The 25,824-nt window shown below is 48.9% G+C and overlaps 1 protein-coding gene across 2 annotated transcripts in view; it reads left to right on the forward strand.

The window, feature by feature from the left end:
* Nucleotides 1-22,900, forward strand: part of KIAA1549L (KIAA1549 like) — a 97,044-nt gene extending 74,144 nt beyond the window's left edge. For both annotated transcript variants that reach the window (XM_037040476.1, XM_037040477.1), the window contains exons 16-20: nt 6,588-6,938; nt 10,943-11,040; nt 13,221-13,369; nt 14,756-14,907; nt 16,510-22,900. In XM_037040476.1, the coding sequence (XP_036896371.1) occupies nt 6,588-6,938; nt 10,943-11,040; nt 13,221-13,369; nt 14,756-14,907; nt 16,510-16,791 (1,032 nt within the window). In that variant the 3' untranslated portion in view covers nt 16,792-22,900. The remainder of the gene's footprint in view (nt 1-6,587; nt 6,939-10,942; nt 11,041-13,220; nt 13,370-14,755; nt 14,908-16,509) is intronic.
* Nucleotides 22,901-25,824: the final 2,924 nt, after the last annotated feature.

Consider the following 25,824-nt stretch of genomic DNA (forward strand, 5'->3'; position numbering starts at 1 on the left):
AGACTCCTTTGGCCATGCTGTGGCTCCAGTCCTACGTGCCCAGCCCAGACCTGTCACGTGGTTTCCCATCTGTGTGTGTGTGTGTGTGTGCGCGCGCGCACGCACGTTTGCACGTGCTCATGCCCCTGCCCAGAACATTCCTGCTTCATGCAGGACAAGGTTTCTCAACCTTAGCGCTATTGACATTTGGGGTGGGACAGCTCTTTGTGTGGAGGGCTGTCCTGTGCATGGTAGGACATTTAGCAGCATGCCTGGCCCTCTCCCCATGAGATGTTAGTGGCACCTCCCCATTGTGACGACCAAACATGTGTCCAGCTGTGGCCAATGTTCCCTGGGGCACATCCGCTCCCAGATGAGAACCGCCTGTCCAGGCATTCCTTTCAGAACTCAGCTGAAATGTTACCTTCCCCAGAATCTTTTCCTCGACCCCGTGTCTCCGTGGGTCTGACTCAGATGCCTGGGTGCCGCAGCCCCTGGGACTCACCCCAGTCAAGGCTCTCCCCATCCTCCCCCTGCAGGTTCACGTGTGCTCTTTTCCCCATTGGACTCCTCAAGGACAGGAATCATGTTTTATTTGTCCCGGAAACCTCAGCACTCGGAGCAGGAACTGCACGTAGGAGGTGCAGTGTCCCTGTGTGTTGGGCAAATGAACAAGCAAGCGTGTCAACCAGAAGAGGTGACTCCCGAGCTGAGATCTGAAAATAGGGCAGATTTATAACTCCACACCATATAAACGTTTGATTTGACCGCATATGAAGAGTACAGACAAATGTGTGTTAGTGTTCCAAGTTCAGTCTAAATGGAGGCTATCCGTTGGGATGCTTTGGCTAGAAGAACAGAAAAGCCACCCTACTCACTGTCTTAAGTCACTAAGGGGGTGTATTGGGCACAGTAAATCCAGGCAGGGCTGGGCTGGGGCTCCTGCTCGTTTCACTACCTCCTACAGTGCTGTCCTCCTTCATGCACTGGCTTTGTCTGCAGGTTGGTTCTCTCTGATGGGAAATGGCTGCACAGCCTTGGGCCTCACCCCTACATACTGCTCTGACCAGTGCAAGAAGAGCATTTGTCTTTTCCCAAACATGAAACAAGGTGTATGGGTTTTTCTCTAACTGAGCCACTGTAGGTCGAGTGCCCACCCCTCTATCAACCACTGTAGCAGGGGGTAAGGGGAGAAGGGGGTTTACACTGATTGATTTAACCCAATAGACTCTCACCAGTGCAGCTGGGGCCAGCTTAGCCCCAAGACCTTTAGGCCCCTTTGCTGAGAGACACCAGGGAAATAGTGGGTAGCTGCTGAGGCCATCACAGACCCACTACTGGAAGAACTCTGGCATCTGGTCTTCGTAAGGAGCCAGACCAGCAGCATCCTCCCAGCCAGGCCTCCCTCCATCACGGCCTCTCATTGTGGGTCAGCCCTCCCTAAAGAGAAGGATCAGCCTGGTGAGGAGCCGATGGCCACTGTTCCCAAGAGCACGGGGAGAAGTCCAGAGTGGTTAGAGACTGTGTTTTGGAGGCAGATAGAGTGACAAAGAGAGATTTTGTGAGTCTGTCTGGCTTTTTCAAAAGGTGAAAGGAGAAAAAGCAGGTGTGAGTTGGCGGTGGGTTGAGGCTGTTTTGTTATGAAATAGCGCCGACTCTCAAGATTGAGCCTCTGTCTCCGCCACCTGCAGCGCACGCCCAGCTGAGAAGAAGCAGGTGATGACTCACCTCAAAAACAAAGAGCAAAATAGCGTCTCATGAAAGAAAGGCATTCTTTTGTGTTTGCTTTCAGATTGATTCCTTTTAAAAAGGCATTTTAAATTAATTGACTGTAATTCCTACATTATTCTCAGTGTTCACAAGAAGTACTATAGGATGGTCAAGCTCTCGGCCTCTGGAGCCGGGCTGCATTCAAGTTCCAGCTCAGCTATTGAACGCTGAGAGCAGTGGGAATTTGGGCGGCTGCGTCACCACTCTGCGCTGTACTTTCCCCATCCATAAAGCAGGGACACAGGTGGTCCTGCCCACGGGATCCTGTGAGGGATGAACAAGCTGATGCAGGCAAAGCACACAGTGAACTTTGCCTGTCACAACTATGGCTAACAGCTTCCAGTGGGGAGAGAAGGATGCGCTTTTTTCTGTTTCTTTTCCCTTCTAACACTTTAGACACCACAGAACTGCTGTGGATTTTGTCACATGCCAAAGAGATGATTGTATTTTTCAAATGGCGCCTTTTCCCAGCATGATGGGACTAGAAAAGGGCTCTGCAAAGGGTGCCCCAAACCTTCTCCTCATCATCCCAACACAGGCCGCACTTCCAAAAGTGACCGCTAAGGTCACACAGGGTAGCCAGGGGGAACCCAGGGCAAATGGGGTGTCATGACTCGCTCAGTAATTGAGTTTCCACTGCTCTGTGGGGGGCAGCAGTTTAAGGGGGAGAAAAAATGAGAGGATGGAGCCTGACACTCCTGCTACGGGATTGTTTAATCCTTATAAAACCCTTGGGAGCAATGAGTAGTGCTGAGACTTGTCCATCTGCTGAGGACATTGAAGCACCTTCTCTTACCCTTGATTGTCCGTCCCCTTAATCTCAGTAGAATACGGGTCTTTCTTTGGAAAATTAAAAAAAAAAAACACTCTGGGGCTCTGAGTCCCTGGTGACCTCGGCAGCAGGTCAAATTGGCCAGGCCTGGAAGCCAGCGCCTCTGCTCCATCAGGTCTGCACGCTTCCTCTTCTCCGTGAATGCACGCCCATTCCACAGAGGAGGAGCTGAAGGAAAACGATTCTCAAAGAAAACATTCCTGAGCTATGGCTATCAAAGTCCCTGATGTTGCATTCGAAACCTCGAGAACAAATGTCGGAGACTTTCAGGGTTTCAAAAGTGTTACTTTATTGGCCAAGTTTAACCTGCGCAGGGGCGAACTCTCAAAGTGTCCAAGGACACGGTGCCCAAGAGGGCTGCAAACGGGAGTCGCGCCAAACGCTTACAGGCCTAGGGTTTTATGGAGGCGCGCAAGCAAGCTGGATACAGAAGCAGATGTGGCGGTTAGCGATTGGCTCAGGGGTACAATGGGGCTTCACATTATTGGTGAGTTTACCTCGTGCACTGGCTCGTGCTCTCTTACTTGATTGGTTAGTTGAGCTCACGCACAGGGGTAAAATTTCCTTCCCTAGTAACTGTTCAGATGGCTATCTGCCTGACTGTCAGTTGCTCTGGCACGCCCTGTTCTTCGGGTGTGTCCCGGAGCCTCTTTGCATTAGTTAGCAAAACAACTTTTACTTCCTTATAGCTACGCTCTGGCTAGTTCCCCCTTGCCCTCAACACCTGACATTTCAGGAGGCTGTGGGGCAGTGTTTGAACTCCAAATCGAGTCAGAAGAAGTTAAAGAGGACCACCCAACATCACCAGATGGCAAGTCAGGCACCAAGAAAGAAAATCAAAGAAATGCACAGATTGTGGATATTTATCTCTGTTCCCAAATACTGACCACACTCCAGCTACATAGATGTTGCTTCCTAAAACCCTGTATGAACTTGACCATTCTTTCCTAGGCATTTGCCAAAAAGTGGGTCTCTTTTGTTTACAGACAGCTCCATATTATAATTGTAGAAAAACATGTTGTCATCTATTTCAATGTTAAAGACAACAGACAACTGAAAAATATGCCAGTCTGCTGAGAAATCTATGAGAGACCCTGTAATGCCATTTCTACTCACCTGAAATACAGAAGCACCATGCTGTGGTCATATGCTTATCGTGTGGTTGTGGGTCACCCCCTCAGAAAGCCACCAGGATGATTAGAAAATTTGCTGAGAGTTTTATTTAAATTCCATTTGCACACCTGTTCAGAAGAGAAGTCATCAAACCATTATTCTGACACCCCGCCCCCCATTCTGAGGGGCAACTTCCCTTTATTGTCGGAGAGGCTTTTGAGAGGTGGGCGAAGGCTGCCCCCGTGCTGCGACAGCGACAGCGACAGCGCTTCTTCCTGCAGAGAAAGTGAAAGCCCCTGAGGTTTGGTTTCCAGGGGCAGTTCTGCAAATGTCTCTGTTTCCTTGATGACAGGCAGCACTTGCAATGAGGCTGTTAAACAGCCGGAGCAGGCATCAAGTGGAGAGAGGCAGCACTGTTTTAGGTGGCCCAAAGGACCTGATTTGGTGGAGACAAAGTGGATATGGAGCCGGAGCAGTTCATCATGGCCAAGGGCCCAGTAATCTGTCTTGCTGAAACCCCTACTTGGTCTTTGCTGTGAAGTGGCAGAATTTGTCCAGAATCCAGTCTCCTTGATGGATGAAACAGTGATGGACACTGAGCTGCAAATCACTGCCTTGAAGCAAATTTTGGAGAGAGAGCCTTCAAATGCTTGTGCTCCAGAAATGAAGTGCCTGGGCGAGGCAAAGCAATATTGCACACACTTGTGTATCCTGCAAAGTAGGACATTGTAAGACATCTATCCACTCTGGGGCTCGTAACTCAGGGAATTCTAGAATACCTGGCTTCAAGAGTCCTTCATGCCTCCCCTTCAGCTCCATTTTAAATGAGGTTGTTTCATTTACCTTAGACTTTTTGTAAAAGATTTTATTTACTTTTAGAAAGAGGAAAAAGGAAGGAGAACGAGAAGGAGAGAAACATCAATGCATAAGAGAAACAATTGGTTGCTTCTGGTACGCCCCCAACTGGGGACCTGGCCCCCAACCCAGGCACATGCCCTGACTGGGAATCAAACCAGTGACCTTGTAGCTCACAGGCTAGCACTCAGTCCACTGAGTCACACAAGCCAGGGCTGTTTCATTCATTTTAAACACACATAAATGTCTTTAACCATTGAAGACAGCTCACCTCAGCAGCTCCTTATCTCTTACTTCTGCACTAAGGCTTCTCGCCACCCATCTGGCACCTACACAGGTCTCAGGGTGCAAGGACAGTCTCNCTGGGGACCTGGCCCCCAACCCAGGCACATGCCCTGACCGGGAATCGAACCAGTGACCTTGTAGCTCACAGGCTAGTACTCAGTCCACTGAGTCACACAAGCCAGGGCTGTTTCATTCATTTTAAACACACATAAATGTCTTTAACCATTGAAGACAGCTCACCTCAGCAGCTCCTTATCTCTTACTTCTGCACTAAGGCTTCTCGCCACCCATCTGGCACCTACACAGGTCTCAGGGTGCAAGGACAGTCTCCGTGACAACCCTTGACTAAGGAGTCAGGGGATACGACAATCATCGCTCCCCACCCAGGCATCACTTTGTAGCCATCAGGGTTATACCAGAGCAGTTAGAGAGAGAGAGAGAGAGAGAGAGAGACCACAGTCAGGTAAATTTGATTACAGTATAATTATTCTATTCTATTATAATTATTCTATTTCATTATTTGTTTTGTTATTATTAATCTGTTACTATGCCTAATTTATGAATTAAACATTATCATAGGCATGTGTGCATGTATGTATGCCTAGGAAAAAACAGTATGTACAGGGGTGGGCGAAAATAGGTTTATAGTCATTCATATGGAAAATAATATAATAATACACAGTAATACAAGAATAAACTCGGTGTTTTGCATACTCACAACTTAAAACCTCCTTCTTTTGCCCCACCCTGTATGGGGTTCAGTACTGCCTGTGGTTTCAGGAATCCACTGGGGCCCTGGGCTGTACCCGCCGTGGATAAGGAGGGACGACTGTGCTGAGGCAGTGAGTGGAGAGCAGGGTGGCCCACTGGCCTATGCCGGTTTACCCTCACAGAGCCCCCGAGTTCCTTTAGCTGACAATGGTAGCCACAGACGTACCTGAAATGGCCGAGGGTTAACTGCTCTCCCTCGGCCTCACCATTTAGGTTATCACAAAAGGCCGTCTCAGACCCAAATCTGCCACACCTGAAGGCTTGTCAAATAAGCATTCATGAGCAGGCAGGCCTACAACAGCCCATGCAGCTTGCTCCGGACGTGCTGAGCCCTAGCTCCCTGCACACTTAGGTACTGCCGCTGCTCCCCAAATGAAAGGGCCACTGGAGGAAGGTGGGAGAACATTCTAGATAGTGGGTGGGTTTGTGAAGGCACAGAGGCTGTGCCCTGCCCCCAGAGCTTCTGCGTCAGTGGGCGCCACTCCTCGAGATCAGCGATCTGGGGGCAGGTTTTGTTTTTCTTTCCGAAACTGGCATCAGGCAACCAGCAATTTGCTAACCAATGGCTGAGCCCAGGACCATTTAGAGAGTTAGTCTAGAATCTAGAGTGCCAGCCCTTGGAGTATAAACAGCAGAACGTTCTCGATTCCTTTACCTAAAAGGCATGAGAGCAGAGGCTGTCTCTACAGGGTTTTAGAGAATACCATTAATGTCATCAATGAAGTTAGCCAAGCCGGTGGCATTGCTTGATCTCTGGGCAACTGAAGTGCCCGGGGATGGCTGAAGTGTGGCCTCGCTGCTCCGGTGGTAGCTGACTACCCCATTGTGTGGATCCTGGATAGGACACCTGGAATAGAACTTATATTAGCACATGTGCCTAATATCACCTGTTCAGGCTGAACAGTTTAGAGCACGTTACAGGTAGCGTTAGTGGAAAGGGAAATTAATGAACAAATCAATGGGCATTTCTTTGATCCCACAGACTGAGCCCGAGATCATAGAAGAAACCAACATCGACCGGGTTAATGAGCCCCGGAGCTACGCCAGGTCAAGGCAAGTGAAAGGCCACTCTGAGACTTCCACGCTGAGCTCCCAGCCCTCCATCGACGAGGTCAGGCAGCAGATGCACATGCTGCTGGAGGAGGCCTTCAGCCTGGCGTCTGCGGGCCATGCCGGCCAAAGCCGGCACCAGGAGGCCTACGGCTCAACCCAGCACCTGCCCTACTCCGAGGTGGTGACCAGCGCTCCGGGGACCATGACGAGGCCCAGGGCTGGGGTGCAGTGGGTGCCCACCTACCGCCCAGAAATGTACCAGTACAGTCTGCCCCGGCCGGTAAGTCAGACATCCTGCCTGTCCACTATTATCAGGTCAGTCCTGCCTGGGGCTTCTAACAGGGGTCTCAGAGAGGGGACTTCTGGTGATAAACCACCTTGGGACTTGGAGACAGAACTTTGCTGGGCTTTCGTCCCATCCTCTGCCCATGCTCCAGGCCTCAGTCTTATAGTCCTGTGGGCACAGGCATGCAGGAAGCCCTGGTGTAACATTTCAGGGTGATTTTCCTTTCCTAGCAGCCCTCCTGTGAAGGGCTGACCTCATTCTTCATGCACTGCTGGTTTCCTACATTTCCAAGTGCGAGGACCCGTTTTAAATGTCAAAACACATCTCAGAGCTGGGGGTTCAGAGCAGGTGCTCTGGGGCTGGGTGGCTTGATTTGGAGGCCCAGCTCCGCCATTCACTGGCTCTGTCATTTAGGGGTGTGACTTAAATTCTCTACTGATGAAATCAGCAAATAAAAATAACCTACTTCCTAGGGTTATTGTAAAGATGGAACGAGTTGATATATATGTGAGGTACTAGAATGCCAGGTGCACAGTAAATACCATCGAAGTATCGGTCACAGTTATTTCATTTAGTGGCAACTGCATGCACTTCAGTATTGAGAAAGCACCCAATGACAAAAAGCTCCATGACTTAAACAACAATTTTAAAAGACAGACTTAGTTTTATAAGCCATAGACCATGATGCCAACACTTTGTACGTGTACAGTTTCTGCCCTTGTACTATGTCATAGCCTTCCCCAAGGGTAAGGGGATACGACAATTTTATAAATTGTCATTGTGATAAGTAATTACATAATAAAAGCCACCATTTATTGAGCATTGCTAGGTACTGATCCAGGTGTCCTGTGTATGTTAACTCCTTTATTTCGTTCTCACTATAAGCCTCTGACACAGGTGCTAGTTTTTTCCCTGTTTTACAGATGAGGAAGCTGAGGTTACATAGCTTGTTCATGTCGCAGAGCCAGAAAGGGGCAGAGCTGGGGCCCCAGGCCACGCAGTCTGGTGCCAGAGCCCATGTTCTTAACCAGCGTGCTTTTCTGCTTTCTGCTGATTCCAGGGTGATCCATCCTACTTGGGACACCTCTGGGAGTGTGGAGCCTGTGATAACATCGAACTGCCTTACACCTGCCCAAAGTCCACACTATGCTAGCAGTTAGTAAACAGCTGGTGTGCTGTGTAACTGCGCAGTCTGCACACTACTGTGAATCTCCTTATTCTCCTTTGTTCCAGTTGTCTCTCCTCACTCCCAGATCACTGAGGTGTCTTCCCTTGGCACTGCTGCAGATGCCCTCTGCCTCTCTGTCTCTCTCTCTGTCGTGCCCTCCCTTAGAAGGGCATCCTCGAGCCTAATCTTTTCCTGTTGATTAAGCTGTAGCAGGAGAGACCAAAGTTCATTTGAAACTGAACCCCTGGGGCAGGGGTGGCTGGGCTTGGGTGGGGACCGGTCCTGAGGCCGACAGGTACACTGTTTCTGTTTTGTCCACTCGCACCAGAGTGCTCAGATCCTGGGACGCGGACTCAACGCTGACTGGGCCAGAACCGCTGCTTTGTTATTTAAGAAGACTAACTCACAGACCTGCAGTGAGAAGCCAGACAACCAGTGGGGCCAGAATACTTGTTTGCTGATCAGCAGGGTCTTTCACTAAGTAAAAGCCAATCTGGGGAAAGTGAGACATGATCAGAAGAACTGGTTGGTCTTGAAGTCATCTTCTCAGTCTGTGATAAGCAAATCCAGAGAGTACAGACAGTAAAGGCAATGGGACGAACAGGGGACATCTTTTTCCATCCTGTTTCCTGAGATGTGGGTGGACTGATGTAAACTTCTTAATATAATTTTGAAGCTGAAACAGATCTGGCTTTAGGGCAGGGGTGTCAAACTCATTTTCACCGGGGGCCACATCAGCCTCATGGTTGCCTTCCAAGGGCCGAATGTAATTCCTTAACGGTTAAGGAGGAGTTACATTTATATGGTCCTAAAATTATTTCAGCCCTTTGAAGGCAACCAGGAGGCTGATGTGGCCCCCGGTGAAAATGAGCTTGACACCCCAGCTTTAGGGCAATGCCCAGATCTCGGGAATCCGCCTTTGCCTCTGCCGCCAGGGACTTGGCTGGGGAGGTCCGAGAGGCACTGCCTTCCAGAGGGGCATCAGCACCTGCGGCCACGGCGGCCACGGCGCTCCCGTCAGTCTGGAGTCCGAGTCCTTCTTTCAGAAAATGAAACCCATTTTCACTGAACCTTACAAACCTGTCACCGTACTATACTGCACCATGACAGTTTTCGAGTTGCCCGTTAAATGAGTATGCACTTTTATGGGGGAGGAAGGGTTTTTCTCGTTGAGATTTTAGAAAACGCTCTAATCTTATCACGTGGAGGGTAGGGCAAAACGAAGTTTACAGTTGTGAGTATGTGAAACAGTTTATTCTTGTTATTATTTATTAAGTATTGTATTGTTTTTCTGAACGAACCACTGTAAAATGCTGATTGTGAGAGGTCAGACGAGAGAAGAGGGACTCTAAATCCCTTTCTTTGTTTGGGGGAAGGCATGTCCTTATTTGTTGGTTTGTCGATAATTAAGGAATGCAAAGCTGGAGGGACATCTAGGACAATGATGTTTAAATTCTCAGTAAAACCTGAGAGTTCAGGATTGTCATCATACAGGTAATGAAGGGGCCAAATTCACCAGAGCACCATGCCCCCCACCCTCCCCCCCAACACCTCTGTGAACTGAAATAAAACCATGAGCTGAAACCAGAGGTGGCAATACTGAGTAGCAAGCCAATGCGAAAGGTGGAACGGAGTCCTTGAAATTTCCCTTTCATCTTGCAAATCCCACTGTGCTTAAGAGGTATGTTTTATCCAGGACCTTGCTGTTATTTAGTGGGCTGGCCCTTACAAGGATGTCGTCTGCCATAATGTTCGGCTGTCGTCCCAGCCGAATCGCCATAATGTCTAATTCTTTAGACTCATTCGGTCTGAAGAATCCTATTTATAGATTCCCTCTACTGCTGCTTTTGGTCCTGATGCCTTCAGTTTTAGTCTTGTCATCTTGTCCCCCAAGAGGGCTGGCAGGCCATGGTACCTAAAGAAAAGGATGAATGAGAAGTACAGGTTAAGCTTTGTCTTCCCAGAGAGCATTTCTGGATTTTCTCATGCTAAGAAGGCTGTGGCCTGGCTCTCTGGTCCTGGCTGTCACCGACCGTTGTCCTCTTACCCCTCAAGTGTTGATTAAAGGCTTCATTTTCCTGACAGTTCCAACCCTTTATCTTTGATTGGTGTTTTATAGATTGCAAAATACTCACACATGCACCGACTTGCCTGATCTCCCTAGTACCCCTCTGAGCAAGTGTCTTTGCTCCATTTCAGAGAAGGACACTGAGGCCCAGAGAGGTCACGTGACTTGCTTAGGGAATAAAGTTTATTCATCAGCAAAGCAGGCCCTCCACCCATACATCCTGATTCCAAATCCACTGCTTTCCCCCATTAAACTTTATTTCCATGAGTGAGAAAGTCGAACGCAATCAGTGGCTCATTCATTCATTCATCTAATATTTATTGATCATCTTTGATACAGCAGGCATTGTTCCAGGAGTGAGGATATAGCTGGCAACAAAGTCCCTGCGCTCATTACAGGCTAGGCAGTGGTAGATAATAAATTTGTTCATTTGGCAACGTTAAAAGCACACCAGGGAGAAGGAGCATCATGTACAAAAGCCCAGGCAGAGAAGAACTCGGCATGTTTGATTGCCAAAAATGCCTTGGCAAAGAACAATGGAAGGGCTCTGTGGCTACAGTGACCTGAGCAAAGGGGAGAGTGGTAGGAGATGAGATAGAAGAAGGGGCTGGGGGACATGGTAAGGAAGATCTGGGGGGAAACTCTGGGGAAGGAAGGAAAGCCTGCCCCTGGGAAATTTGCTGCCCTTTTAAATAACAACTGGAGTGTGAATCGACTCTGGGTTTTAACACATCTCCCTCTGTTTTCTTGTCTCTTTCACAGGCCTACAGGTTTTCCCAGCTTCCTGAAATGGTCATGGGCTCTCCTCCTCCACCTGTACCTCCCCGGACTGGCCCTGTGGCTGTCGCTTCTCTCAGGCGGTAACACAGTCCTGTCTTTGTTTAGAATATTTGGAAACGATTCGGTCCTGTGTACCCCGACCTGACACACTCCCTTCGCGCTGTGCCCCATGCTGGGCACATCACCTGGGCAGACAACCATGTGCCCAGGGCGCCCCAAGTGCCATGAAGGAAGTGGGAGCCGTAGAGGGCTTGCTGGCTTTTTGTCATTGTAAACAGAAAGTCCTGTAGAACCCACAGTTGAAGAAGCCCCGTGTCAACCACCCCATATACAGAAAGCCCCATCTTTGACCTTGAACATCTAAAAATTACTCCAGCTTACTGCCTGCCCCCAGCCTGGGCACCTCCTGTCATGTGTGCACATCCAGAAGTCCCTTCGTTATTAGGGGTGGTGTCCAAGGGGCCAGGGAGCCGCATGTCTCAGCACCCACCCCAACTCATGACTCCCAAAAGGGAGAGGCTGAAAGCACATGAACTCGGATGTGTCCAGCATTCTCTTTGCTCTGTAATATAAAAGGCACGATTTTAAAGAAAGATAGACACGCAACACAAAGGCCTTGAGCCCTGGGAGAGATCGAAATAGTCATCATGTGCAGGGCTGGGAGGCACATCTGGTCCCAGGGGTACGTACAGGCCACTGCCCTTGCCTTCAGACCCTCGCCTGCCCCCATCACACTGGTCACACCCTCTCTGTGAACCACCGGTGGGCATTTGTCGACCTCCCCTCGGCGACAACCCTGCCCTCATTTGCAGCAGTTTAGAATGCCCAGCTGTGTGTACACACCACCACTTGGCCCCAGCTGAGCTCGGAGTGGGCTGAGAAGCAGCAGACCAGGGTTCCATCTAACTGGCCAGTAACCGGCTCTGTAACGCCAAGTTGCTTCACCTGTCTGGTCTCTGGTTCCTTATCTGTGAAATGAGAGCAATAACCTAAGTGATCTCAGAGGCTCTGGGAATCCTCAAAGGGGACTGAGTGTACAGTGCAGAACCCAGGGATTCTCCTGGGAAGGGTTTTCTGGACGAGTAGCAGATGCTGGGAACAGTAGGAAGGAAGCCAGGAGCTGTGGAAATGAGCAGGCCAGAGGAGGAAGGGATTGAGAAAGAAAGCAAGGCCCACCCCATATTGCTGAGCCTCCAGTGCCTGCCGCCCAGATACAGCTAAGTCATCACAGCCTCTGTGTTTAACCCTCCCTGGGGAATAGCACTGGCTTCTTGGTTACTCCCAAGGGTTCCGGCTGGGAGGAGCTCGACACCCACCATTTGTGGTAGGTTTGCCTAAGGCCAGGGTCTATTTCATTTCTTCTCCCAACCACCAATCTCCTCCCATGTCCTTCTGCACCCTCTGCCATCCTTGCCAGAGGTCACTGCCTTCTCCACAAACCCCTCTGCTTCACAGAGATTCACATCTCTGCTTTGAGGGTGCCCCCTCCCCTGCCCTATGGCTGGCAGCCTGCCACCTGTGGTGGCTGCCTTTGCCTCCCTGCCATTTTAATTTTAGGGCAGCCTGGAGTCTCTCTGTGAAAGAGAAGACAGACTCTGTGGCTAAAGCACCCGTAACAATAAGGGGAGAGGCAGCCGGTGGAGCCCAGGCTGCCCTCTTCTTCCATGGCTTTCAGAGCACTAAGTGGAAATACGGTTTGTTAAATGGGCCAGATTCTCTGCTTGCCTGGGACGCCCCCCCCCAAAAAAAGGAAAAAAATGTGTCCTTATTCATAACGCTCAGGAAATGCTAAAGTGCTAGTAGGTTCCTGTGCTTAGAGCTTCCTAGGCTCCTCGCTCCCACATCCCCACCCCCGCCCTCACCCACCAAGTCCCAGTCTTGGTGTCCGGAGGGGGGAAGGGCCCTCGCACTCCAGACGGAGCCTTCTCATTGGCTGCCGATGATGTCATCACCTGCCAGGTCGACCATCCCCAGCTAATACCCAGCGCTAATTGCTTGGCTTAATTTCTCTATGTAAATTAAATATGATACTCCCTGAAGACACAAAAGCCACCCTCAGTGGGGCACCAACCTTGAATGGCAAAGAATGCCCCACCTCGGTGATGGTTGTTACGGGTCTGGGCGCACTGGCCCCCTTTGTTATCTGGGAGCAAATCCAGACCGGAGGACCCCACCCTCCGGGGACTCGGAGGCTGCTGCGGCTCCGCACGGTGACGGGCCCTGCCCGGGAAAGCGGCTAACGTAGCCTCTACCTGCCTAGGTCCACCTCGGACGTCGGCAGCAAGACCAGGATGGCTGAGTCCTCCGGGCCTGAGCCCACCCAGCTACACGACAGCCCCTCCTTCGCGCACGTGTCCAGAGGCCCCGTGTCCGTGGCGCAGTTGGATCAGTCGGCGTTAAATTACTCAGGTGGGCAAGAAGAGAAAAGGCCCGGCCCCAACCGCGCCTCCGTAAAGCCACACTCCCGCCTTCTACCTGCCGCCCGCAAGACTAAGCGACTGTATTTCTGGAGAGCGAGTGCTTTTACTTCTTAAATAGATCTGAAACCTGACAAAATATTGATATGTTACAGTCAGGGTATATGTTAACATTTGCCAGGTTTTAGGGTTTTTTTGAATTGTATATATTTCTAGAGCATTATAGATACAACCATCCACCTCCATCTCGCCCCCCTTCTCCCCAGAGGTAAACACAGTCCCTGAGCCCCGGGCGTTAACCTTTTCCTGCACACGTATGTCTGTACAACAGTGTGCATCAGCCATCTGCAGCCTTCCCCGTCTCGTGGCACACACAAACTACTTGCTGACATTCTGCAGGACACTAGAAAATATATTTTTTTTCTGATCAGGCAAAAAACATAGGTATACTTTTGATTTATTTACACCAGATGGCTATTGTTCTGTTTAGCTGTTGTTATTTTTTTATCTGACAATCTAAGGGAAAAGAGATTGGTGCTCCTAACCGAATAGTCAGGTATTGCATGTTTTAAAAGCTCTTGTGGCACATCTGTTGAAAATCACTGGTATATATTAATGCTTTATATACTTTACATCTACACAACTGACATCTAGCTATGTATTTCCTTTCGCACTTCATTGTCTTGGCTCAACATTGTTTTTAAGATTTCTCTGGGTTGCAGGATGCAGATAGGTCTAGTTCACTTGTTTAAACTGCCACATAATATAATTTTACGGCGTGCTGTGCCACAGTTTATCCTTTCCCCTGGGAGGGACCTATTGGTTGTTTCTCATTTTTTATTATTACAAACAATGGTGAAATGAACATGGAGGTCTGGACCTGCCCTGATGGGTCTTTTACTTTATTCACACCTTCCCTTTTAAGCTGGAACTGCAAGCACCGGTTGGAAGTGTCGCCAGTGGAATCCATTCCTTTTGGTTCCTTTTCTTGGCTCCTTAAAAATACCCACCCTCCTGGGAGGGAGACACCCGGATACAGAGGTGTCCTTTCCTCTGGTCAACAGGCCTGAACTGTTGGCATGGGGGTGGCGGACTTGGTGAGGGCTCGGTGAGGGGAGCTCAGCCATCCTTTCTCTTGAATCCCAGGTCTGAGTCATAGCAGTTCCGGCCTTTCACACTGACTGGGCAGGTGAACAAGGCTGGGGCTACAGGTGGAGGTCTGCTGCCCTCCATTACCAACTCCCCCAGTTCCAGAGTGTCTGCCCCCCTCACCTCACCCCCCCCCACCCCCTGGTTTCTCAGCTTCCCCGGCTTGTGCAAATGTCAGCTGAGTGGGTGGGGTGTACCTGACCTCTCCCATCCATCTCCTCCATGCCAGGTAATACGGTGCCGGCCGTGTTTGCCATCCCAGCTGCCAACAGACCGGGCTTCACCGGCTACTTCATCCCGACGCCTCCCTCGTCCTACAGGAACCAAGCCTGGATGTCCTACTCGGGAGAGAACGAGCTCCCGAGCCAGTGGGCCGACTCGGTGAGAGCCTGGCTCGACACTCTTCAGGGGGGAAAGGGACGAGAGGCTGAGACTGGACGTTTTGTTATCTCAGCCCGCCTTCCACCAACCAGATGGCTGATGTCAGCCATTTGAAAGGGGACATGTAAGGGGACAGGAAAGATGGGTGGTTCTTTGACAGAGGAACTGGAGACCTGCCAGGTTTTACCTCCCCCATCAGGGCAACCTTAATCTAATGAATGTTTATAATAACTACCATTTGAGGGGTGTTTTCTATGTGCTAGACACCATGTCAGTTATTTTACTTATATGATCTTATTTAATCTTCACAACCATTCTACTGAATCAGGTCGGTATTATTATTCCCGTGATCGGTCTCATTTTGCTAATGAGGACACTGAGGCCTAATCTAAAGCCACACAGCTTTTGTAGGGGGCTAGGGCCAAATTCCAAACCTCATCTGTCTGGCTGCAAAGCCTTTTAAATCTGTTCCTTTTAGCTTTAAAATTCTGTAAACATTTTAGATGAAATACCAGGAAAATGAAGTGTTAGAAACTCAATTATTGTGCGTGCACCCCCTGCGGCTTTCTGCCTGACTTCCAGCCGAAGACTGGTAGCCATCATCCCTGGTTTCTTCCGTCATTGAACTAGGAGCGGGTGGCCCAGTGGGCCTGGCCCAGCCCAACTACAGAGGGGAGCGACCCTATGAACCTGGGTGTTCACACCCAACCCTGCCTCCAAGCTACCTGTCAAGGGCTGCTGAGTGACAACAAACAAACAAACCCCATGAACAAAAATGACACACTGATGGCCCCTAGAGCAGGTTGCCCTGGTCCCTGTGTGGGACCATCCAGCATGGGCAAGAGAGGCAGGCTGTCTCTCCAGGCTGAACCTGAGGGCTCCCAGGACCGCATGTCATGTTAGGGTTTGGTCTCAGCATCTGAAATCTATTCTTGATTTAGGAGAAGTGTTGACACCCAAGGCCTTTGTCATCTTTCCTCTGTGCCTAAACTCTTGGGGTCCATTCTTTCCACCCCTACAGGTTCAACTCAACCTCAGTGTTGGTGTCTGCATTCTGACTGTAGTGATGTCCCATCTAAGTGACATCACCAGGGTGAAGTTATTCTACATATATGAATTTTCCTGGTGACCAAAGCCTACCCCTTTAACTTCTAAAATATTTTAATATACCATTTTTAAAAGAGGAACATAATTTAAGTTGCCTTTAGCAAATGATTCAGTATCATTATTATACTAAAAGGACATTCGTAAGGTGGTCTCTGATGGTTTGCGGAATTATTGCCCCCACCAGACTTCTCCAGAGTACTGTGATTTTTTTAATGATTCTGTTCACTGGATTCTGGTTATATTAAAAAGGTAACCTGGTAGATTCAGATCTAGACCCAAGTATATTCCCACCAGCCTATCCAGTGAGTTCAAATGACCTATTTTCTAACCAGTCTGACTCCAAGTTTTGTATCTGTACAATGGTACGTGGCCTCTGTGTTCTGAATCCTTCTCCTTGTCCTCACTTGCTGCCTGCTTCCAGGATCAGGTGTAGCTTATGACTCGAGCCCCTTCCTAATCCCTGACACCTCTCTTCTTTCTCCTCATTCTCTGCAGGTTCCCCTCCCAGGGTACATCGAGGCTTACCCCCGATCACGTTATCAGCAGAACTCTCCCTCCAGGCTCCCTCGCCAGTACAGCCAGCCGGCCGGCATGCACCCCAGCTTGGAGCAGGCCCCGGTGCCCTCCACGGCAGCCTCCCAGCAGAGCCTGGCAGACAACGACCCGTCCGACACACCCCTGACCAACATCTCCACTGCGGCCCTCGTGAAGGCCATCCGGGAAGAAGTGGCCAAGCTGGCCAAGAAACAGACGGACATGTTTGAGTTCCAGGTCTAATGCCTTAGCCCCATGGGACTGCCAGACTCTGAGGAAACAGTCTCCGGGCTTCTCAAGCCTAATGTGTTGGGACTTGAGGCATACACAATGGGTGAGTCTTTCTCATCCTTAGTTTTTGAAAAGGTGAACAGTGGGACTTCTGGGGAACAAGGAAACTCTTGAACGACTGGATTCTCGACTTATTTAACTGATTGTATGTCAAGAAGTCCCTGCTTGGGACCGTATGCTTGATGTTCTGTTATATTCGATGTTGGAACTGTGGCTACATTTCCCTGGGAAGCCTTAGTCACGAGAGACACTAGCCAATCTCCAGGTTCCTGTCCAACGCCACATTTCAGTCGGTCACCAGGAGGCGAAGGACATAGCTCTGTCTTTGGTGACCCCTGCATGTTAACTCTGTCTCTGTGTTAAAGGCAGTGCAGGTGTGTGATGAAGCACCAGACTGTACTCTCTCTCATCCAGCCATGACTGTAATCGTTAAAGTCACCTCCGGTCTGTAAGGGAGGCGCGGACTCCAGCCAAGAAACTTGAGTCCTTTTCTTTTTAAAGACTCATACTCAAAGTCAGATGCATCGGATGAAAGTCAGGGCTATCAGTGACTGAACCTATAAATAGTCCGATCCCCTCCTTCCATTAATTAAACAAAGGCCAAGAAAGAGAGGAGATGAGAGGGAAGGACTGATTTGCGTTGACAGGTTTTTGGAAAGGTGGTGTCACACCGGAACCGGCGTACCCGGCAAGTTGGGATGTAACTGAAAGAGAAGCAGCGCTGAGAGTGTTTAGGATCCAACAAAAGAAAAGCAGTTATTGGTAGAGCTTTCTCTTTGCCCTGCAGTGAAGGTGGCCCAAGAACAAAGCTTCTCTCTCTTTGGGGATAACAAACACATTGACTTTTACAAAAAAATCTCTGTCTCTTCAACAGCGATGTCCAGCCTGGGCTGCCAGGTGATACAAAAGGAGCTAGTGATTGATGCCTGCTAGAAGCAGGGGAAGTGGAACCACAGTCTGCCCAGCCTGCAGCCTCTGCTTACAGAAGCTTCTGAATGCAGAAAATCGGTTGAATTACATTTAAATGTGAATAACATTTTAAAAAGTGTATGGAGTTAGCCAGTCCCCTCCCTCCCCAACTCCCGTGGTTAATGGACACTAGGGGACATTTGCTGAAATGGGCAGGGCTGCCGACCTTGTGAGGGTGGCATTGCAAGTCACCCGCCCCCACCCTGCCGTGGCCAGTCAGCCTCCAGAGCCCTGGGTGGACAGTGTCTCCCAGCCTGAGGCACCGCAGGCGCCTGTCAGTGCAAAACAAAACACTGCCGGCTACAGGTGGCCTTGGGGAGAAGACACTGGTCCCTTCGCCAGCTTTGGGAGCCATGCACCACGGTGAGGGCTCCCTTTGGTGTCTGTCGGGGAACGAGGTCCTGTCCTGCCTTCACCCAAGGTCATTGCCGCTTCAGCTGTATCCATTCCCTGAGCCCATCTTTCCATTCTCATGAGTTTCTTTGGTCTTTATTGAGGGAAGGGGAAAGTTAAACGTTGAGAGAAGAGTAGGAGAGAAACTGATTAGAACGGGAGATTCAAAGTCAAAGCACAGACTTTTCAAAGAAGCTGTTTTTATTTCCCACTGGCAAATTGCCCTTTCGGAGATGTGTCATGGAATCCCCAAACAAGTCTCTTGTTCGGATGATTTTAGGTCGTGTCTTTTGGTATGCTGATTGCTCTTTCATAGTGTTAGTTTTTTGTTACTTCAGAAAAAATCAGCTATAAATAAAATGTATTTTTGTAATTTCCACATGTATATATGGTATATTTCTACCAATGGCCAGTTGTTGTAATCCAAAACTTAAATCAGCTTGCAAAACACTGTGGACAGTGCAAGATTTTATCGACAGATTAACAGAACGCCTAATTCTATCCAAATTGGTATTCAATGCACTTGAATGAACAAAGAGCCAAAGAAACTCAGCCTTTCCATGCAAATGGTATGAGTCTGATAAAGTCAGCTACATTGTCCCGCCTTATCAATAATCTTAAGATTTCATCAGTGCAATGACATTCAACCCAGTACTTTGTCTACTCGGTAAATGCCTGGAAATACTGTATGTGAAAATGAAGTTTTAAGACCTTAGTGTAATTAAAATATATGCACCTGCTTCAAAGATAGTGTCTGAGCTTTGGATGTGCCAGTGACTCACGGAGAGTGAGGCTACAGCCCCAGCTGGCTGGGAGGATGGAGAAACGAATCGCTGCAGTCTTTACAGAGCCCCCTGAAATACTGGGTTAGTCAACGGAGACAGCTAAAAATATAGCATGCTTCATCAGACACTCCCTCAAACTAGACACCACTGGTTTAAGAAAGTAGATGGGAGGAAACCTTAAATCGACGAGGTCAGTCTGTTCGTGTATTCCCACCAATGGGGAGACAGATGCCATTGTTTGATATTCTGTGACTATGATGTAGTCCTGTCTCTGAAGAGTCTCCTGGCCTCATGGAGGTGACAGGTCCCTGGACAGCTGACTCAGAGGAAAGGCAAATGGTCAGAAGTGTCTCGTGGAAGTTAAAATAGAGTTCCATGAGAGCTCAGAGGCTTGTGTTCCTCAGGACCCTCCAGAGAGTTGAAGAAGCCACAAGGACCCAGCTGACCTTGGAGAAGGAAGCCAAAGTCCTGAGAAGGAGACTGACCTGCCCAGGGATTCCAGCCCAAGCCTGCTGATTCATGATCCAACTTGCTTTCATGTCACCATGCTGCCTGCCCACTTGTCTATGGTTTTTGAATTATGCTAGGAAGTTGAAAAAGTAGACAAGGGTCATATGAGACATTCCCTACACTCTTGTGAAGGAAAAGGATGATGGAGTAGGTAAAGAACTTCAGATAAGCGTCTAGAGGACAATGAACTTGAGATGTAATAAACACTTTTGGAACCTTTGTACTTCTGATGTGAGTTTTCTGCATTCTGAAAAGAAATGCATTTTGCCTTTTTCTAGAGAGTGCCATCAAGGGAATGGGATTCTCAACTGCTGTTCAGGCTAGGGGTGCATTCTTATTATCTTAATGCCACGGATCCAGACAGGCAGCCAGGGAGGCCATGCCAGCTTGTCATTGTGAGGTAGCAGATTCCGTGCCCTGTGTCGGGGAGTGTCTGGGGGTGCAGGAGAAAGTCTGTGTGTGTTCCCTGGTCCCTGTGACCTAAGATGACAATGTTACCTATGGAGCAGGAAGTGGCCTCTTTCATCGGGTGCTATGGACTGAACGTTTGTGCCCCACCCAACAATCCATATGTTGAAATCCTACCCCCCAGTGTGCTTGTATTACAAGGCAGGGCCTTAGGAGGTACTCAGGTCATGAGGGTCGAGCCCACCTGAATGAGATTAGTACCCTTATAAAAGGGACACCCCTCTCCCCAGAGAGCTCTCTTGCCCTCTTTAAAAAATGAATTTCTGTGGTATATAAACCCCACACTCTATGGTACTTTGTCACGGCAGCCTGAGCTGACTAAAATAGGGTGGATTATGTAAGAATCAGTTCTCTGGACTCTGGACTCAGGAGAAGTTATATGGTGTATTATATGGTGCATTTGGCAGAAAGACACGTAATTTCTGAGTACTCTTGATGGAAGAATGAATAGGAAATGGTTAGATTTGTCCTAAAAAGTATAAACTTCTGAGAGAAAATACAGATGGAGGAGAGGAATTTACATGCCTGACTAAAGGAAATGCTTCTCTGACAGGCAGAAATTAGGGACATGGATCAAAAGGTTTAAACGTTGATCACAGATAAATAAGCTACTGTTTCCCCCTACATAGCACACAGGCACTCAATGTTTAATGAATAAAATAACAGATGTTAGCTTAACAGTTTGAGAACAGAATTTAAACTTAATCCATTCCTTCGGTCATACACCAGAAAATACTCTGGACTTCCCTTACAAAATACAGTCACACACTCTTGGGGAAGGACAGTTATTTAGTTTGGATCGGTGACCAATCAGGATGCAAGAATTAGAGATTGAATTCTGTCTGCCTCTGAGTTGATCTTACAGGTATCCAGGCAAAGAACTTTGCAGGGACTAGAAGCCCATTCACACTTGCTAATTCACACTTTCAGGGGTTGACCGGAGATCCAGGACCCTTTCATAGAAACAAAACAGAGCTCCCATGTGGGAGAAGAGAAGACAGCGTCTTCTCTTCTGCTGACTGCATTCTCTCCATATGGGCTTTCATCTCCTCTCTGCCTCTCTGCTCCGTTCTCTCGCTTCCCTTGGCCTCCTAGCTTTCAGTGTTTTCACTGGTGGATGTACAGATGAAAATCCACCCTCGCATCCACTCCACACAATCTCTCCTCTTTAATAGCCATCCTTCCCTAACTACCATCTCTGTACCCCTGGGGAAAATTCCTCACCGTGTCATTGATCTAGTTCATCTGCCTGTGGATCAGGCACCCTTGGGTCAGGTGCCTATCCAATCAGCTATAACCAAGGAGGGCAGGGTCATGTAATAGAGCATGGCTCCCTGGCCCAGCCCTCTCATTGACGGTTTTTGTTGGGGGCTAGCACTCAGATGAGGGCTCCTGAGCGGAAAGGACCTTCAAAAGGAACCTGCTGTGGACTGGAATTGACCCGTACTCCCAGGATGCCAGCCTGCAGGTGAAGAGTCCCTGTGGATACTGGGATACTGCAGCAGAGAGGAGAAGGCATCCTTGACTTGTGCCTCAGTGAAACGCATGAGCTGGAAACCTTGGCAGACTAGCCAGACCTGCCCCAACCACTTGCCACCCACCACCAGTGCTACTGATGCTGCTGCTGGGTCTAAGGCAGGGTTTCTCACCAAGGCCCGGTTAGCAACGTTTTGCTCAGCAGACGATAAATACTTGTAAATTGAAATGCATGATCTCAGCTCAGGTGCTATTAACATGGCTCAGGGCCACACATTTGCATGGATGAGAAAACCCATGAGCCTCTCAACAGAGTCTTTGGAAACAAAATTGGTTTCCAGAGAAATTGATTTTCTCGTAGCTCTGCCCTTCCAAGTATAAGTTAATGTTCCCTAGAATTGAAAGTTCTCTTGATTTCTTAAGGTGAAATGTTACAGGATCCTAGTCTATGCTAAGTGCTAACATGTAGGGTGTTTCTGGAAAGGCATACGTATGAAATAGAATGGATAGCGCTAGAAACAAGTTTGAGGATATTAAGTTGCTGGGATGATGCAGGTCTCAAAAACCAAGAGATTTGGGAAGTGGCAGAATTTGTTTCCATAGGTCAAACCCACACTTCAGTGAAAGCCATTATACAATGAAATCTAGAAATTGATTACTTTTGTTCTTTGACCTTGACCAGCCTTTTGTAAACCATGGAAGGAGGCCATCAATAGATTTTGCATAAATTAACTGCGGCCTCACCTTATTTCCCCCCATCTGTATCTGATGCCTAAACTCACCCGCAGCCCACACATGAAATGAGAGCAGGTTTGTAGCAAGCAATCAGAGGAGTATCATTGGTCTGGAAATGTTGAAAAAGGCGTAATGAATGGTCAAGGCCTTGGTCAATGCACTGTAAACCAGTCTCTGATTCCTTATCTGTAAAATGGGTATGACAACGTCAGCACTTCCTACCTCCAGTGGTGTTCCTAAGGAGCTTGTGGCATCGTGTATGTACAAATGCTTTGAAACGTGTATTCTTACTAAAGTATTTGCTGCATAATTCAGTTTTATCGAGCAAAATATGTTAGCTCCTTCCAGCCACTGAACTAATGTGCTATAAAATTTTTAAATTTTATAATTCCATTAAAAAAAAAAGAGACGTTCCTGTTTGGAAGTGCTCACAAAAGCTAGCCTCCCCTGGAGCCATACTGTGTTGCTGTGGTCTGTGATTTGAAGGATACGGAAGTACTTGTACATGGGCTTCTGGGTGGAGAACCCAGACTGGCGACTCCTCACCAACCACATGAGACACATTGGACAAAGACAAGTACTGAACAGGAGCTCTGACTGTAGCTGTTGTCATTAAAGGCTTTGCTTTCTAATTAACTTTGTGTGTCCTTGGCCTCTGCCAGGAACAGAGTGTTCTTATGCTGTCAGAATTTTTTTATTGTGAAATAAAATGGCAAAGGCTTTCATACCCCCAAAACCTGCCTGCTTCTCATTCTGCCTCCGCCAGACAGTGAGATGGAATCCCTTGACGGCCCAGCTGCCCAGCAGGGCCCGCGGGGTGCTGGTAGAGAACAGGCTTGGCAGACCCCGTGGGGTCTCCGAAGCCATCTCAGCCCGGGGCATGAGCCATTTGGCCAAAAAGAGGTCACCCCTGGCCATCCACGGATCCCAAAGAAGCAGCCTATCCATGACTGTATTCTTGGGGAAGAAAACCCCAATGTCTGCTCATGTGCATAAAGAAGTCCCATCCAGGTCAGTGGCTCCCAAGGAGTCTTGGGATGACATGGTATGGGACACGAACTCCTGAGACCACCTACCTCTCCCACCTTGTGGGAGCCACTCCTAGCAATCACTATGTCTGTCTTATGTGCAGCCCTATCCAGGGACCATGTGTTATACTGCATGCTCAGCCGCTGGCCTAAGCTGAGTGGACAGGAGAGACACCCAACCCAAGAGCTACACACATTCATAGGCGGACCACCCACAGAAGAATGTGGCTTGGCACATGGAGTAACTAAGCGGTTCCCTGTTCCTCCATGTTCTTTTTCTTTCCTTCTGGACCCTGGCTGCTCTTATTTTTCAGGACAAATGAAATGATCAAAGGAATGGAAGTGGTGGAGCCTCCTTCAGTCCCAGGAATGGCAGGCAGACAGACCCAGGGAGCTGGAGGAGACACGCGGCAGCCCCGGCCTCTCCTTGCTAGGTCCCCATCAGAAATAGGAGAGCAGCCCTAGCAGGTGTAGCTCAGTGGATTGAGTGCAGGCCTGCAAACCAAAGGGTGTCTGGTTTGATTCCCATCGGGGCATGTGCCTGGGTTGCAGGCCAGGTCCCCAGTCGGGGGCAACCACACACTGATGTTTCTCTCCCTCTCTTTGTCCTTCCTTTTCCCTCTCTCTCAAAATAAATAAATGAAATCTTAAAGTCTTTTCAAGAATCAAGACTGGACTTCTCTGAGTAAATGTCCTGCATCCAGCTCATGAGCTCTGATGGCTATTGGAAGTCGGAAAGAACGTGCCTAGGAAGGAGTGTGGACCCATGTAATGGAAACATGAGTGCAGGGGATGCCGATGGTCCATTACCTATGAAATGTGCACAGATGGTTAGTGGGAAATAGACTTGCTTTGACTCTCTCCACGACCTCTTGGAGGTACAGTTACAACAATTTTTGGAGCTATCACATTGTACCTCCAATACTGGTTGCACGGTTGGGCACTTTATCTTAACGTTTCAGTGTCCATGTTTGCACATGGACACACCCACATTTGGAGAGAAGCCATCTGACTCCTTGGACCTGAAGTAAAGTATTGCTAGTGTGATAGTATCTGCATTAACCTCTCCTCTAAGCCAAAGAGCTCTGGCAAACACTCAAAGGTAAAAGCACTCCTGGACACCTAGTCTCTGAAATGGGCTTATATGAGCTGCTCTGGACTCTGATGGGCCTTCACTGAACACATACAAGAGCTTGCTTTTGCCCCTGGTGCCCACTCCGTCACCCACTCCTGGTGGCCAAGGCCTTTGGGAAACCCAAGGGCCTGTGAAAGCCACACCCCATGAGGCCACATCCCCAGACATACCAACCCAACCTAATAAAAAGGCTACTACTATCCAGATGCTTTACCTATGGGACATTTGGAAACAGTTGGGTTTGGGACCTAAGGTCTACCAATAAGCCAGATGTTGGACTGGGTTTCTCATGCTTCATCCTGGTCTGCTAGGATTCCTGGAGGCCAAGTGCGAAGCTGTGTGCAGGCTCCTGCAGAAACCCATTTTCTAGGTCACATTTCAGCAGCATCAACACAAAGGGCCTTGGGAGTCTTAAGACGGCAAACAAAGGGCTACCAAATGGCCCAAGTCACTTCGTGTATTAACGATCAGGTGCTTGGGGAAATAACAGTTTGTTTCTGTTTAAAATAGGGTTTTGTCTCTCAAGCTGGTACGTCCCAAACAGGCCTTCTGTCCCCCAAGGACCCACTCTTTAGAATGGGCTCCGGTAAAACGGAACCGAAGGCCAAGAACGGAAATCGGACACCAGGACTGGGACATGAGGCCTGCGGAGCCACAGCAGGGCTGTCTTCCTGTCAGGGGCACGTGTGTCTGCCTGTGGTGTTGTCCTGTTGGTCATTCATCTCTTATTTAACGGACCCTGTGCAGGAAACCCTGATAGAACCTTCCACATAGCCATCCATTTGGTTCTTCATGGGCCAAGCAAACATTTCCCGAGGAGCTACTGTGCACCCAACACCATGTGGGGTGATGAGGATCCAACGGTGAGCAGGTCACAGAGGACCTGCCCCTCACAGAGCTCACGGCCAAGGAAGATGGATCCTTGAGACCCAAAGCCCGGCACAGGAAGGGCTCACCCTTCATTCAGTGCTTTTTCTACCTCTCATGAGGCAGCCCAGTAAAACGAAAGTCCCCTTCTTTTTGGAAACATTGAGGTTTAGAAGAGGACAGACTTTGCCGTTGTGTCTTCTGATTAAGCTGCACGGCTTTCCTGCCTAGTGAGTTTTATCCAGTGAATAAGGTGCCCGCAGGAGCCCCCCGGGGATAGGGAACAAAGTGCCCACTGCCAAGAATCAACAAGTGTTACAAACCCACACCCCAGCGCTGTCCCCACCAAAGGGAATCCGGAGCCCAACCTGTAAGAAGAGGAAAAACCGATGTGGGAATTACATGTGTATTATGCAATCCAAATGAAAACTTTAGGAAACATATACTTTATGAGGGAGAACACAGTACACTGAACACTCTCCTTTTGCGTTATTTCAGTAGAGTGCCATTCAGAAGAAGCTGGATGATTAGTGACTGGGCTTTGGTTCTTATTCCGCCTCTGCCATACAGTGCTCTGTGGAGCAACTCGGAAAAGGCGCACCAGGCAGAGCCGTGCAGG

This window comes from Sturnira hondurensis, unplaced genomic scaffold, assembly GCF_014824575.4.
Source record: "Sturnira hondurensis isolate 20B ecotype Veracruz unplaced genomic scaffold, ASM1482457v3 Scaffold0002638, whole genome shotgun sequence".
Lineage (NCBI taxonomy): Eukaryota > Metazoa > Chordata > Mammalia > Chiroptera > Phyllostomidae > Sturnira > Sturnira hondurensis.